Genomic DNA, 17,237 nt, shown 5'->3' on the forward strand with positions numbered 1-17,237 from the left:
GCTCATACTGGCTCCAAGCCTAAGGGTTATAATGAGTCTTGGGCACAAATATGTAATATGCAAGGATGCTCAGCAATCCCAGGGGAGGCCTCACTGCAGTAGGCATGGATCTGAAACCACACATGCGTGCATTAGAAAGAGTATATTTCTTCATCTTCTTTACTTCAACTTCAACCCAACACCCTGCATTATTTCACTGGGCCAGCAGGACAATAATTCCAGGCATTACTTGGTCTCCCCATCTTCCCAAAGTCTTGGGAGCCCATCCCTTGCACCAGCATGCCCTGGATACAGGCCATGGAGTCAAAGGAAATTATATCAGAGATTCAAGATGTAAGGACTGCCTGCTGGGTTTCAGACTTGCACAGGGTCTATGATCCCTTTCTTTCAGCCAATTTCTCCCTTTTGAAATGGTAATGTTTACCCAATGCCTAACTACCAGTGTATCTTGGGAGTAAATAATTTGTTTTGATTTTACAGGTGCATAGGTGGGAGGAGATGAGTCTCGGAGAGACTTGGGACTTTGCACTTGATGCTGTAACAAGTTAAGATTTTGGGGGATGGTTAGGAAGAGATGATTGTATTTTGTAATGTGAGAAGGACATGAGATTTGAGGGGCCATGGAATAATATAGTTTGAATGTTTGCCCCCTTCAGATCTCACGTTGAAATGTAATCCCCAGTGATGGAGGTGGGGCCTGGAGGGAGGTGTTTGGGTCATGGAGGTGAGTCCCTCAAGAATGGTTTGGTGCTGTACCCATGAGAGTGGGTGAGTACTTGAAAGATCTGGTTGTTTACAAGTGTGCAGCATCTCCCCACCCTCTCTGCTCCCGCTCTCGCATGGGACATGCCAGCTCCTCCTTCACCTCTGCCATGATTGAAAGTTTCCTGAAGCCTCACGAGAAGCTTAGCAGATGCCAGTCCCATGCTTCCTGTAAAACCTGCAGAACTATGAGCCAATTAAACCTCTTTTATTTTATTTTATTTTGAGATGGAGTCTTGCTCTGTCACCCAGGCTGGAATGTAGTGGCACAATCTCAGCTCATTGCAAACTTCGCCTCCTGGGTTCAAGTGATTCTCCTGCCTCAGCCTCCCAAGTAGCTGGGATTACAGGCACCTGGCACCATGCCCAGCTAATTTTTTGTATTTTTAGTAGAGACGGGGTTTCACCATATTGGCCAGGCTGGTCTCAAACTCCTGACATTGTGATTCACCTGCCTTGGCCTCCCAAACTGCTGAGATTAGAGGCATGAGCCACCACGCCCAGGCTTATAACTCTTTTCTTTATAAATTACCCAGTCTCAGGCATTTATTTATAGCAATGCAAAAACTGACTAACAAACCATGTAAGATAATTCACCTCCTACAACAGATATAAACCTCGGTCCATGACCCCCTCCTCTGGTTCAGGCAGTGCAACAGGTTTTAGGAATACAGCAGTGAACAAATGGCCCAGTCCTTATGAAGCTTGCCGCCCCCCCACCTCCATGCCAAGATGAGACATACATTGAGCAAGTAATAGCAAAATAACTAGTTTGAAGGATTTACGACTTGCAGGGTGATATGAAAGCATGAAACTGATTAATGTTGCAGGAATATATCAGAGAAGGTTTCTTTGTGAAAGAAGCATTTAAGCTGTTGCTTGGATGATGAGTGGGATTTATTGAGGCAAAGAGGACAGCTAAGTGGGTCACAGAATGTGCATTCTCTGCAGAAGGAACATATGCAGAGATCGTGAAGCAGAAAAGAGCAAGTCACTGGCTGGGGACAGAAGGACACCCAGAATAACTCATGTAAGAGTCAATTCAGGCATGGCAAGCCAGACTTCTGTACAGCCTACCAACCTTTAAAGAAAGCCAACACCCCCCTGGCATGAGTGAAAATGGAATGCTGCATTTTCACACATTGCTCTTCACACAACTCTGCAGAACTCGTTAGTCCAATACCTGGTCCCAATGCAGCAGATTCAGCCTGTGCCAACCTCCCTTTGTTGAGGGTGTCCTTTTTTTTTTTTTTTTTGAGACAGAGTCTCCCCTTGTCACCCAGGCTGGAGTGCAGTGGCATGATCTCGGCTCACTGCAACCCCCACTTTCTGGGTTCAAGCGATTCTCCCGCCTCAGCCTCCTGAGTAGCTGGCATTACAGGTGCTGGCCATCGCACCTGGCTAATTTTTGTATTTTAGTAGAGACAGGGTTTCACCACGTTGGCCAGGCTGGTCTCGAACTCCTGACCTCATGATTCACTGCCTCAGCCTCCCAAAGTGCTAGGATTACAGGTGTGAGCCACCACACCCTGCCTGTTAAAGATTTTTAAGACACAAATGTGTACCTCTCAGGAGACACACTCTGACAGTGCAGCATTTTTGCAGTCAGGCATCCCCAGATGTAGACAGTCGCACTTAGTCAAAATGCAGAGAATAAGAAATGCATATAGCCTGATGCTGCCTTTGCGGAATGGCATTGAATGTATCTACATTGTAGACCTTCTAATATGCTTCCCAAAAAGTTGTCAGATTGAAAATCACAAAAGGATTCTAAAAGGAGAATAAGAACTTGAGAGGAGAGAACATTTACCCAACAGGCCCTCCCCTCTAAACCTTGTTTAGGATTTGGGCATCATAAGGGTCATGGGAAGATACCGATACGGTAGGACTTGAAAAGCCAATGAATGGCACCATCTTGCATTTCTTCTAATGTGTGAAGGGTAGACTAGAGTGTACAAGAAGAAATGTAGGAGAACAGGTAGGAGGCCATGGCTGTGATAAACCCAGGGATCAGAGAAGCTGGGATGAAGACAAAGTTACAAAAAGAGAGTTACTTAAATTTCAGCATTGAACCAAATATAGTTCTCTATGGAAAAAGATCAGAAAGAGACTACTCAAACATTTCTTTCCACACTGTCCTTAAATAAGGCAACTATTTGACAATTCAGTTGGGCAGGATAAAAGTAATGAAACTGAGAAGAAAAAGTGAAAGGAAGGGTGATCTCAGTGCCCCGAATTGTGAAACTCATTTTTCTCTTCTCAATAAATCATTGAATCTGGTTGTTTTCATGATTCCACAGTACCTGGTGGACTTGGAGGTAGTTACTCCATAAGTTTTTAAAGCTCCCTCTGGAGAATGAAGGAGAAAATGTCTTACATTCTATTATAAACCCAAGGCTATTGCTACTCCACGGCTTATTTGGAAAAGCCCTTCAGGAGTCAACCTGGGCTGAATACTAGAGTGAAACTTTTCATTATAAAGGCAAGACCCAAGTCCTTTGAGCGGGTAAAGTCCGATGCTCCTAAGCCAGCAAATTAAAGATCTTTAAATAGATGAATCATCAGGAGACAGGATTCACACTTAAACCATATGTAAAATTCAGTTGTAAGACAAACTACTGACATCTAGAGCTGTGACATTTTCTGAGGAAATGACTACGGTTTGGGCACACTGTCACTCCCCCAGTCTACTCTTCACCCTAATGCCTTTACGTTCTTCCTGCTTTGAGAAACATTGTTTTACTACTAGCAAAATGAAGCAGCCATATAACTTTCAACTGAATATAAAATGATATAAAAGGATAATGCATTACCTTCACATTATGCCTATATGCCAACCTAAGAATCACGGTTTTCTTATTTACTTTTATAATAGCAGTTAGTCAGCAAAGGTTACTGAATCACTTAGCCCGAACGCGTATCTCAGTACACTTACTTGTTGTTTACTTTTCCATTTTTCACACAAATTGCTAGAAAATCACGCAGAAGCCTACAAGAAAATTCTCATTGAAATTCACATTTAAAATTTTTTTAATTTAAAATAAATTCTCTTTAAAAACATTCTCTCATTTTTCTCTTTAATATGGACTTTTTACCTGGGCAATGGTTCTGTCAGGACACCAGGATCTAATAAGGAGAAGGCGTCTGAAGCAGTCAAGAGATTTGCCATAGGCGTTTGGAAAAGGTTCCTCCTCTGGGTTTTCTTTATCAAACCAGATTTTCCACATTTTCTCATTTCTTGATATCTGAAAAAAACACGAGATAAAAAAATGTGTCATGGTACCCAACAATCTTTCAATAATAGGGCACAGATATTTTTCATCAAATCTCTGACCACTCCAGATATGTGTAATTTATATTCCTTGGCTATTTTTTTATTTTATATTGTAGTACCAAAAAATTTGATAGTCTAAAATCAAATGTGATCTGCTCCAAAGTCAGTCTATATTAACATCAGCCTACAGCTAGCTTTCAACATAGGGAGAGTCCTGGGATGTTTAATTTCTTCTATGCCTTTGTGGTAACAAATTTGTAAAGAATACAACAAAATCAATGGAAACTCATTTTGATTATGCCAACGAAGTCTGATTTGCTCCACAAAATCTTCTCATGTCAGGAACCAAATCTCATTCACTTATGTTTCCTCATTTCCCAGGACCACTCCTGACACAAAAAAAGACATTGAATACATGTTTATTATTGAATGAACAGCTTTTTGATCAATACTCTATTAATCTAGAGTAATTGGAAATATGCCAGTTAATATCAACAAATGAATGATCAGACACCTGCTCCCTCAGGCAACTGTGAAAGAGTAAAAGGGCACAGTACATTATCCTCTGGAGCTTAAAACGCCAAAGATAGGCAGGAATTACATGGTAAGCAGATCAGAAACACCGAACAAACAAATAATGTCTGCAGATAAATATCATCTTATGTTCTCTGGTATATTTCCTTTCATTAAGGGCTCAAATGTCTTTCTTGGGATATAATCAAAGGCAAATCATTCCAGGTTCATATTTAGCAAGTACTATGTAAGAATAAAAAATGGTAACTTCTTTCAATCATGAAGGACTACTTAATATTGAGGGATTTCATGCATAAGATATCACATGCAGAAGGTAGCAACTTCAATATCAATGGTCTGGGCAAGGCCACTGGGGATAACCCTCTTGGGGAATAACCCAAAAGAATGGTTTGTACCCCCAAGTACATGCTAGTAATAATAAACATCACCAGTGATAAGCCAAAACATAAAAGTATAGCAGAACATAAGCAACTGGTCAAATTAAACTGGGGAAGTCAAGAACTAACTTTAAGACACTTCCTGGTCAAAAACAAAAAAAAAGCTTCAACTTGTAAATGAATAAAGCCACCCTGCTGCCAACCTCATTTCTCTATGGTCACCTGATTTTCAAGAACCTGTTTCTTGGCTTGTCCCAATTCAATTTTCTATACCCAACTTCCATGATTCCAGCACATGCACAATTCATCAGAGCTGGCTGATTCTAGAAGGATGATAACTTCTAAAGATAAAAGGCCAAGTGTTTGCATGAGATTCATACCCAGGTGCCTAAATCAGAAAATGAGAAGGGCAGGAGAGGAAGAAGAAGAAGAGGGAGAGAAACAAGAGGCAAGAATGGAAATTGAGCAATCAGAGTCAGGCTGTTCATATGTCTTTTCATTTAACCTCCAGAAAGAAGGAAAAGCCTTTTTAAGTCTATCTAATTATTTAATCTAATTGGATCTATCAGTTTTTCTACTTGCGGACCTTCGATTGGTGATACTAACATCTGGCCCAGGATGGCACTAAAGTTCCTGGGCATATTTCTTCCTGCAATACCATTCTACAAAGAGTGGAATATGCTTTATCAGAGTGTAGGTGAGCTTTGAGGAAGGTCAAGCACATGTAATGCCATTTTAAGAGTGACAATGATAGACTGGACAAAGAAAATGTGGTACATATACACCACGGAATACTACGCAGCCATAAAAAATGATGAGTTCATGTCCTTTGTAGGGACTTGGATGAATCTGGAAACCATCATTCTCAGCAAACTGACACAAAAACAGAAAGCCAAACACTGCATGTTCTCATTCATAGGTAGGTGTTGAACAATGAGAACACGTGGACTCAGGGAGAGGAGCATCACACACTGGGGGCAGTTGGTGGGGGTAGGGGAGAGACAGCAGGTGGTGGGGAGGGAGGGGAGGGTGGGGAGGGATAACATGGGGAGAAATGCCAGATATAGTATGCACCTAAAGTTAAATAAATAAATTTAAAAAAGAAAAAGAAATGTTCATTAAAAGAGTAAAAAAAACAAAAAAACAAAAAGAGTGACAATATTAAGAACTATCTCTCCTCCACAAATACTGTATAAATCAGAAAGCTGCTCAACATAACATTAGCTTAAGCTGATTTAAAGCACAGTTACCTGATCAAGGATATCTGAAAACTGTCTAAGTTTGCTAAGTTCCACCAAATTCAGCCAAGTCATGTCCAGGATCCATTTTGATGGTTTTGGAGGACAGGTTTTAAGGTCTAATGAGGCACCACCTTTAAAATTAAACATAAAATTATCAGATTTTCCTTTCTTCAATGTAAAACAATCTACTTAGTAAAATTTTTATCAAACTATTCTAATTTCAATTATTTTTACTACTTTGACTTTTTTAAGCATAGAAATACAAATCATAGTGAAAACATGCAACATTTAATAAATCAATACATAATTTTAGAAAAACCCATTTAAATCATCAGTAATAGAACTCTGGAACCAGGAAGATGCTGGATTCTGTCATATTTTCACCTACAAAAAGTCTGAAACAAGTCATTTCATTTGTCTGGGTCTCTAATTCCTAATACGTAAAATCAAACCTGTGTCATGATGTATGTGTGTAAAGCACACAATACAGGACAGAGGACGTGGCAGAGGGTCACTAACTGAGCAGCAACTGTTAATATTAAAAATTTTTCAATGTTAGCACAAACTAATGTTCAAGAGATAACTTATCTAGAAATGTTAGTAGTACTACATGTGTCTGAAGGATTCTCTTTTATAAATCAGTATATTACTTACATCCACCTTAACACACCCCAAGGGTCCCCATGCTATGTCACTTATGTCTGTGGTTATACCATAAGCTAACCACAACAAACATTTCCATTTGTTACTGGCCTTATCTTTTTGCTGACGATTTACCAAAGCTCATGTAACTCATGTAACTGACAGCAACGTAAGATAAACGACACCTTAAAAATGTTTTTGTTGCCCACTTCAGAAAAACCGAATGTGTGAGCAACCAAATTTTAAGAGTTAGGATAAAATATACTGTTTCTCTAGGATAAAATGTACTGTTTAATAAGTAATATCGATTGAAGAATATCAAGGAAGATATGCTCTACGCATTATTCTTTTTTTTTTTTTAATGGAATTTCACTCTTATTGCCCAGCTGGAGTGCAATGGTGAGATTTCAGCTCATCGCAATCTCCATCTCCTGAGTTCAAGTGCTTCTCCTGCCTCAGTCTCCCAAGTAGCTAGGATTACAGGCATGAGCCACCACACCCGACTAACTTTGTATTTTTTGTAGAGACAGGGTTTCTCCATGTTGGTCAGGCTGGTCTCGAACTCCCGATCTCAGGTGATCCACCCGCCTCAGCCTCCCAAAGTGCTTGGATTACAGGCGTGAGCCACTGCACCAGGCCTACGCATTATTCTTAAAAGGATGAAATCAATCCATTTGGCCACTGTAAAAATCCTTTTTCGAACAGAGTAGGTTATAAACAAATAACAATACTCAAGATATTTATTGAGCTAATCTCTATTTTATCCAAGCACCATGTATACCACTAAATTGTTATCTTTTGCCAAATCCATCTTAATGTATTTACAATGAGGTAAGTATGGCCTTGAAGCCAATTTGATGAAAATATTAGCTCATAAAATGAAAACAGATTGTTTTAATGCCAGGGAGCAAAGATCTAAAGACAATGCATTGTGTTGAACAAAATTATGCACCAATTTCCATGGCAATTGTCCATTTTCCAACAAACTGAAAAGAATAAGACACTCACCAGAGGGTTAGGGAAAGGCTATTCACAGAAAGGAAAGAATGTTCCTCACAGGCCAGAGTACTATGCATTGTTAAGTAGAGGGTAACTATGTCCTGACTAACCTCCCGCTCACAAAGTACACAGTGAGGCACAAATAGTGATTGTGGTAACAAATAAATAGACCCTTGATAAGTAAACAGCTGAGAAAGGAGTAACTCAAAATAAATTGTCAAAATGATTGAGAATTGTGCCGTTCCCTTCTTTTCTCAAACTCTTGCTTTGAAAAGCAAAAAGTAAGTTTGGATTTATTCTTTGTAAAAATGATACATGCTTATAATGAAAGTTTTATACAAGCTATGTCACACAATCATAAATTGTCACAGCTCAGACAGACTTAGAGAATAGTCTAGCCTGAGTCTTTCCCATCTTAGAAATGACTAAAAGACCAGCATCAAAACACTGTTGAGGCCAAGAGCAGTGGCCCACATCTGTAATCCCAGAACTTTGGGAGGAAAAGGCAAGAGGATAGCTTAACCCAGAAGTTTGAGATCAGCTTGAGCAACATAAGGAGACCTCGTCTCTACAAAAAATTTAAAAGTTAGCTGGGTGTAGTGGCATGAGCTTGTAGTCCTAGCTATTCAGGAGGATCACCTGAGCCCAGGAGTTTGAGGTTACAGTGAGCTGTGATTGCACCACTGTACTCTAGCTTGGGTGACAGAGCAAGACCCTGTCTCTTAAAAAAAAAATTTTTTTTTTAATGAAATTTGTTGTAGCTATTCGGCTCAATAACTACTACAACAGAATATTATATTCTAGGTGGCACTCTGCTTATAAACAACTGAAATTTATTTATCACAGTTCTGGAGGATGGGAAGTTCAAGGCACCAGTGATTTGGTGTCTGGTGAGAGTTCACTTCTGGTTCATAGAAGACCATATTCATTTTTTTTTTTTTTGAGACAGAGTCTCGGTCTGTCGCCAGGCACCAGGCTGGAGTGCAGTGGTGCAATCTCGGCTCACTGCAACCTCTGCCTCCTGGGTTCAAGCAATTCTGCCTCAGCCTCCCGAGTAGCTGGGACTATAGGCATGCACCACGACACCCAGCTAATTTTTATATTTTTAGTAGAGACGGGGTTTCACCATGTTGGCCAGGATGGTCTCGATCTCTTGACCTTGTGATCTGCCCACCTCAGCCTCCCAAAGCGCTGGGACTACAGGCGTGAGCCACCGCGCCTGGCCAGAAGACCATATTCTTATTGCAATTCTCAGATGGTGGAAGGAGCTGGGGTCTCTCTTGAACCATTTTTTTTTTTTTTTTTTGAGAGGGAGTCTTGCTCTGTTGCCCATGCTGGAGTGCATTAGCGCAAAATCAGTTCACTGCAACCTCCGTCTCCCAGGTTCAAGTTATTCTCCTGCCTCAGCCTCCCAATTAGCTGGGATTACAGGCATGAGCCACCATATCCAGCTATTTTTTTTTTTTTTTTTTTTTGTATTTTAGTAGAGATGGGGTTTCACCATATTGGCCAGCCTAGTCTCAAACTCCTGACCTCAAGTGATCTGCCTGTCTCAGTCTCTGAAATGCTGGGATTACAGGAGTGAGCCACCGTACCTGCCTGAGCCTCTTTTATAAGGGCATCAATCCCTTAGATGATGATTCTGCCCCTACAACCTAATCACCTCCCAAAAAAAACCTTCCTTCTCATACCTTAACCTTAGGGCTCAGGTTTTCAACAACTGAATTTTAGTGGGATACAAACATTTGCACCATAACACTATCTAAATTACATTTTAAATTATGTTAAATGATTTTAAAGTCCTTACAGAGAGATTCTGTATCACCAGGTAGCTCTCATCAACCTAACTGTTGAAGGGCAGATTTGCAACATAATCCTGATCCAAAGTTTCCTCTGAAATCCTTTCATAAAGCAGTGTTAAAACAGCTGTTGAAACCCAAAGACCCATGACAACCTGTCCAACCCATCCAAGTATCAGACTGATTAAAATGACAAAAATGCCAAAGATAATATAAAGATGCCCATCATTTGCTAAGCAAATCCTATGTATCAGGATTTACATAAATTATATAAATTCTCAATAATCCTACTACGTAGATTTTAGTATCCTTGTATTATAGATGAGGAAACTGAAGCTTGAAAAAGGTAAACGACCAGCTCAAGATCACTCACAAGAAAGTGACAAAGCCAACACATACTCTAAATCTCATCTTCCTAACTCTAAATTTTATGCTTGCTATCATCATGCCAAACTGTGATATGCTTCACAGTATTCCAACAAGAGCTGGACACTCTGTTCAAAGTTATTTCCATATAGAAATACATTTCATGCCTGAGTTGAGGAACAACTATCCATTGAAAAGCTTCAGAAACTGGGGACTAGAGTCACTGAGGCCAGAAATCAGTAACATATTTTTTTTTTTTTTATTGCATTTTAGGTTTTGGGGTACATGTGAAAAACACGCAAAGTTGTTGCACAGGTGCATTCATGGCAGTGTGATTTGCTGCCTCCCTCCCCCTCACCCATATCTGGCATTTCTCCCCATGCTATCCCTTCCCAACTCCCCCCCCCCCGCTGTCCCCCCACTCCCCCGCAACAGACCCCCGTGTATAGTGCTCCCCTCCCTGTGTCCATGTGTTCTCCTTGTTCAACACCCTCCTATGAGTGAGAACATGTGGTGTTTGGTTTTGTGTTCTTGTATCAGTTTGCTGAGAATGATGGTTTCCAGGTTCATCCACGTCCCTACAAAGGACGCGAACTCCTCATTTTTAATGGCTGCATAATATTCCATGGTGTATATGTGCCACATTTTTCCTGTCCAGTCTATCATCGATGGGCATTTGGGTTGGTTCCAGGTCTTTGCTATTGTAAACTGTGCTGCTATGAACATTCGTGTGCATGTGTCCTTATAGTAGAACGATTTATAATCCTTTGGATATATGCCCAGTAATGGGATTGCTGGGTCAAATGGAATTTCTATTTCTAGGTCCTTGAGGAATCGCCACACTGTTTTCCACAGTGGTTGAAATAATTTACACTCCCACCAACAGTGTAAAAGTGTTCCTATTTCTCCACATCCTCTCCAGCATCTGTTTTCTACAGATTTTTTAATGATCGCCATTCTAACTGGCATGAGATGGTATCTCAATGTAGTTTTGATTTGCATTTCTCTAATGACCAGTGATGATGAGCATTTTTTCATATGTTTGTTGGCCTCTTGTATGTCTTCTTTTGTAAAGTATCTGTTCATATCCTTCGCCCATTTTTGAATGGGCTTGTTTGTTTTTTTCTTGTAAATCTTTTTTAGCTCGTTGTAAATTCTGGATATCAGCCCTTTGTCAGATGGGTAGGCTGCAAAAATTTTTTCCCATTCTGTTGGTTGCCGATTCACTCTATTGACTGTTTCTTTTGCCGTGCAGAAGCTGTGGAGTTTGATGAGGTCCCATTTGTCTATTTTGGCTTTTGTTGCCAATGCTTTTGGTGTTTTGGTCATAAAGTCCTTGCCTACGCCTATGTCCTGAATGGTTTTGCCTAGGTTTCCTTCTAGGGTTTTTATGGTGTTAGGCCTTATGTTTAAGCCTTTAATCCATCTGGAGTCAATTTTAGTGTAAGGTGTCAGGAAGGGGTCGAGTTTCTGCTTTCTGCATATGGCTAGCCAGTTTTCCCAACACCACTTATTGAACAGGGAATCCTTTCCCCATTGCTTGTTTTTATCAGGTTTGTCAAAGATCGGGTGGTTGTAGATATGTTGTGTCGCCTCCGACGCCTCTGTTCTGTTCCATTGGTCTATATCTCTGTTTTGGTACCAGTACCATGCTGTTTTGATTACCGTAGCCTTGTAGTAGAGTTTGAAGTCCGGTAGTGTGATGCCTCCTGCTTTGTTCTTTTTGCTTAGAATTGACTTGGCTATGCGGGCTCTCTTTTGGTTCCATATGAAGTTTAAGGTGTTTTTTTCCAGTTCTGTGAAGAAGGTCGTTGGTAGCTTGATGGGGATAGCGTTGAATCTGTAAATTACTTTGGGCAGTATGGCCATTTTCACGATATTAATTCTTCCTAACCATGAACATGGAATGTTTCTCCATCTGTTTGTGTCCTCTCTTATTTCGTTGAGCAGTGGTTTGTAGTTCTCCTTGAAGAGGTCCTTTACGTTCCTTGTTAGTTGTATTCCTAGGTATTTTATTCTCTTTGTAGCAATTGTGAATGGCAGTTTGTTCTTGATTTGGCTCTCTTTAAGTCTATTATTGGTGTATAGGAATGCTTGTGATTTTTGCACATTGATTTTGTATCCTGAGACTTTGCTGAAGTTGCTTATCAGTTTCAGGAGATTTTGGGCTGAGATGATGGGGTCTTCTAGATATACAATCATGTCGTCTGCAAATAGAGACAATTTGACTTCCTCCTTTCCTAATTGAATACCCTTTATTTCTTTTTCTTGTCTGATTGCTCTGGCTAGAACTTCCAGTACTATATTGAACAGGAGTGGTGAGAGAGGGCATCCTTGTCTAGTGCCCGATTTCAAAGGGAATGCTTCCAGTTTTTGCCCATTCAGTATGATATTGGCTGTTGGTTTGTCATAAATAGCTTTTATTATTTTGAGGTACGTTCCGTCGATACCTAGTTTATTGAGGGTTTTTAGCATAAAGGGCTGTTGAATTTTGTCGAAGGCCTTCTCTGCATCAATTGAGATAATCATGTGGTTTTTGTCTTTGGTTCTGTTTATGTGGTGATTTACATTTATAGACTTGCGTATATTGAACCAGCTTTGCATCCCCGGGATGAATCCTACTTGATCATGGTGGATAAGCTTTTTGATGTGCTGTTGTAATCGGCTTGCCAGTATTTTATTGAAGATTTTTGCATCTATGTTCATCATGGATATTGGCCTGTAATTTTCTTTTCTTGTTGAGTCTCTGCCGGGTTTTGGTATTAGGATGATGTTGGTCTCATAAAATGATTTGGGAAGGATTCCTTCTTTTTGGATTATTTGAAATAGTTTCAGTAGGAATGGTACCAGTTCCTCTTTGTATGTCTGGTAGAATTCGGCTGTGAACCCATCTGGACCTGGGCTTTTTTTGGGTGGTAGGCTCTTAATTGCTGCCTCGACTTCAGACCTTGTTATTGGTCTATTTAGGGTTTTGACTTCTTCCTGGTTTAGGCTTGGGAGGAGGCAACTGTCCAGGAATTTATCCATTTCTTCCAGGTTTTCTAGTTTATGTGCATAGAGTTGTTTGTAATAATCTCTGATGATGGTTTGAATTTCTCTGGCATCTGTGATGATATCCCCTTTATCATTTTTTACTGCATCTATTTGGTTATTCTCTCTTTTCTTTTTTATTAGTCTGGCTAGTGGTCTGTCTATTTTGTTGATCTTTTCAAAAAACCAGCTCCTGGATTTATTGATTTTTTGAAGGGTTTTTCATGTCTCTACCTCCTTCAATTCTGCTTTGATCTTAGTTATTTCTTGTCTTCTGCTAGGTTTTGAGTTTTTTTGATCTTACTCCTCTAGCTCTTTCAATTTTGACGATAGAGTGTCAATTTTAGATCTCTCCTTTCTTCTCAACATCCTTAAAGAAAAGAACTTTCAACCCAGAATTTCATATCCAGCCAAACTAAGCTTCATAAGTGAAGGAAAAATAAAATCCTTTGAGAACAAGCAAGCACTCAGAGATTTCATCACCACCAGACCAGCTTTACAAGAGCTCCTGAAGGAGGCACTACACATAGAAAAAAACAACCAGTACCAGCCACTCCAATTATGCACGAAATGGTAAAGAGCATCAACACAATGAAGAATCTGCATCAACCAATGGGAAAAACAGCCAGCTAGCATCAAAATGACAGGATCAAATTCACACATAACAATATTAACCCTAAATGTAAACGGACTAAATGCCCCAATCAAAAGACACAGATTGGCAAATTGGATAAAAAGCCAAACCCCATCAGTGTGCTGTATCCAGGAAACCCACCTCACAAGCAAGGATACACAAAGGCTCAAAATAAAGGGATGGAGGAAGATTTACCAAGCAAATGGAGAACAAAAAAAAGCAGGAGTTGCACTTCTCATCTCTGATAAAATAGACTTTAAAGCAACAAAGATCAAAAGAGACAAAGAAGGACATTACATAATGGTAAAAGGATCAATGCAACAAGAAGAGCTAACGATCCTAAATATATATGCACCTAATACAGGAGCACCCAGATACATAAGGCAAGTTCTTAAAGACTTACAAAGAGACCTAGACTCCCACACAATAATAGTGGGAGACTTCAACACCGCATTGTCAATATTAGACAGATCAACGAGACAGAAAATTAACAAGGATATCCAGGACTTGAACTCAGACCTGGACCAAGCAAACCTAATAGACATTTGCAGAACTCTCTACCCCAAATCCACAGAATATACATTCTTCTCAGCACCACATCACACCTACTCTAAAATTGACCACATAATTGGAAGTAAATCACTCCTCAGCAAATGCAAAAGAACGGAAACCATAACAAACAGTCTCTCAGACCACAGTGCAATCAAGTTAGAACTCAGAATTCAGAAGCCAACCCAGAACCGCACAGCCTCATGGAAATTGAACAACTTTCTCCTGAATGTTGACTGGATAAACACTGAAATGAAGGCAGAAATAAAGATGTTCTTCGAAACCAACGAGAACGAAGACACCACATACCAGAATCTCTGGGACACATTTAAAGCAGTCTCTAGAGGAAAATACATAGCAATAGGTGCCCACATGAGCAGAAATCAGTAACATATTAAGGCTTCACCAGAGAAAGCAACTTTTACATCTACACATCTTTCTCTCCAGACACTCATCTGTCAATTATTCCAATTTAGGAAATTTGGAAAATAAAATTCAAATATAGCTAAAGAGTAAGTGTTTAATGGTCAGAGACAATTAAAGACACAGAGAGACTGTCCATAAGTTAACCATTTCTAAGTATAAATCTAAACAGATGAGTCTTTGTTGCTACTGTAAGATATATATATACACATATATATATACACACACACACACATGAATATGTATATGAATATGAAAATACATTTGCATATGTATGACTATGGACCTATACCCCCCACCAGGGCACAGGATGTGCATATATCCACATTACTTCTCTACTGCTCCCCTAGGGGTCATCTGCAAGTTCCCCTATAAATCTACTCTCCGTGTTAAGAATGAAAATCCTCTACTAGATGAAATTATGTTTTATCTTTAAAGACTTGGTTTAGAAACGCATCTAGATAAATCTATTTAGTCCCTGGCATCATTTTCATAGTGTTATGCGATGAACATTGTGTCTTCCCAAAACTCATATGTTGAAACTCTATATCTCAATTCTGACGGTCCTGGGAGATGAGCCACTGGAACATAATTATGATTAGATGAGGTCATGAAGGCAGAGCCCTTAGGAATGGGATTAGTGCCCTTATAATAGTCACTAGAGAGCTTGCTTCCTCTTCCCTGCTCCACAGCATGTGAGGATGCAATGAGAAGACAGTTGTTTACAGGCCAGAAGAGGCTCCTCACTAGAGCCCACTGTGCTGCACCCTGATCTGGGACTTCCAACTTCTAGAATTGTGAAAAATAAATGTCTGTTGTTTATAAGCCACCTAGGCTACAGTAACTTCTTACAGCAGTGAGAACTAAGACACACAGTTGCTCTAAATATTTTTTTCAAGACATTCAAGAATGTGATAGTGAATTTATGTTTTCCAGCCTTCCACTGGGCTGTTTCGTTCGAATGGCCCGGGGGACCTGGCTGTGAGCAATGCTTCAGCAGATGCAGAATCAATCATGCACAGGATGGGCTGCACAGTGTCCTCACCCGCTTCACTCATCACCCGGTCACTTTGTTTTATTTACGTCACACGAGCCTCACTCCACCAGAGGCCCTGATGCCATCCTTTCTGCTTCAACCCTCTTCCCCTAAATGTCTCCATGGCCAGCACCGCCTACTCTGTCAGGTCTTTGCCTACCTACCAATCTCTTAGGCATGCCACCCCATTAAATGTCCCATTGAATACCCCACTTAAACCTTGAAGCTTCTCCCGCCTCACTCACATACCCTGTAACTTCCCACCCCTCTCATCCTGCTCTGTCTTCTGTCTTCCATAGGACTCACTATCTTCCCACTCACTATAAAGTTCCTTTTTTTTTTTTTTTGAGATAGAGTCTCACTCTGTCGCCCAGGCTGGAGTGCAGTGGCACAATCTTGGCTCTCTGCAACCTCTGCCTCCTGGGTTCAAGTGATTCTCTTGCCTCAGCCTCCTGAGTAGCTGGGACTACAGGCGCATGACACCACACCCAGCTAATCTTTTGTATTTTTTTTTTTTTAGTAGAGACAAGGTTTCACCATATTGGCCAGGCTGGTCTCAAACTCCTTTCCTCACCTCATCATCCACCTGCCTCGATCTCCCAACGTGCTGGGATTACAGGCGTGAGCCACCACACCAGCCACCCTCCCTAAATCTATATATGCTTTTCAAGGGCTTTTGTTCACTGACATGTCCCAATACCTATTCCATGCCCAGGTATACAGTAGGTCCTCAATAGACAGTTATCACTCAAGAAAAGAACAAATAAATTATCTCACTCAAATGCAAATTTACATAATGCAAGCAAATTGTTGTAACCAAAAAATGTTCTGTTAAGGGCTTTCACAGTAACTCCTCCATCTGCACCTGTGTGCTATCGTCTCTACTGTGATATTGACCTTTAATAAGAGTGAGAAACTCTTCATGCTTGACCCGGTCCCTCTGGATGTCGATCTTTAGGGTAAGCAACAAGGTGAACAGGAACTTGTGCTCCTCATACAGCCCTCGGGCAGCATACTTATAAACCTCATAGGTCATGTGCTCGATGACATTAGCAATCCTCTTGCTTGTAATTGGGTTCTTGACGGACCTGGTGAGGAGAACATTTAAATCAGGCTTATCCCACTGCCCTTTTCAATTCTCTGTAAAAACAATTGTCTTTAATGGAAAATAAGTAACCTTGGAGGAAGAATTCTTATTTTTACACAAGAGTAAGCCTCCTAAATCTAAAATAACAAGCATTCTCTCAACATGAAATAACATAACAGAACCCTGAATATTGTCTAAATCAATTCTACCTGCAGGGCATGATCACTCACAACAATATCTAGGGATTTTCTTGTTTAACAGAAATACATGCAGCCAAAGAAATCAAATCAATGGATAAATAGTTGGTAGAGCTTTCTCTAGGCGTAAAATGACAAATAAGACAAATCAGAATGATTTGTTAGCACACTGGTAATTACACTGATCTGAGATTTAAAAAAGAAAACGACTCTTACTAAGAAAGGAGAAAGAAGTTATAAATGTAAAGTCATCATTTTAGTCCACAGATAGAGAATTCAGCTTGGCT

The 17,237-nt window shown here is 40.2% G+C and overlaps 1 protein-coding gene across 1 annotated transcript in view; it reads right to left on the reverse strand.

Annotated features, from left to right (window-relative positions):
* DNAH5 (dynein axonemal heavy chain 5) overlaps positions 1-17,237 on the reverse strand; it is a 373,821-nt gene that overhangs the window by 38,854 nt on the left and 317,730 nt on the right. The window contains exons 68-70 of the mRNA XM_064375875.1: positions 16,564-16,754; positions 6,198-6,319; positions 3,858-4,007 (exon numbers count right to left, since the gene is read on the reverse strand). Coding sequence (XP_064231945.1) covers positions 3,858-4,007; positions 6,198-6,319; positions 16,564-16,754 — 463 coding nt within the window. The remainder of the gene's footprint in view (positions 1-3,857; positions 4,008-6,197; positions 6,320-16,563; positions 16,755-17,237) is intronic.

This window comes from Aotus nancymaae, unplaced genomic scaffold (genome assembly GCF_030222135.1).
Source record: "Aotus nancymaae isolate 86718 unplaced genomic scaffold, 86718_ANA_hifiasm-v0.15.2.pri h1tg000014l, whole genome shotgun sequence".
NCBI classification, from domain to species: Eukaryota; Metazoa; Chordata; class Mammalia; order Primates; family Aotidae; genus Aotus; species Aotus nancymaae.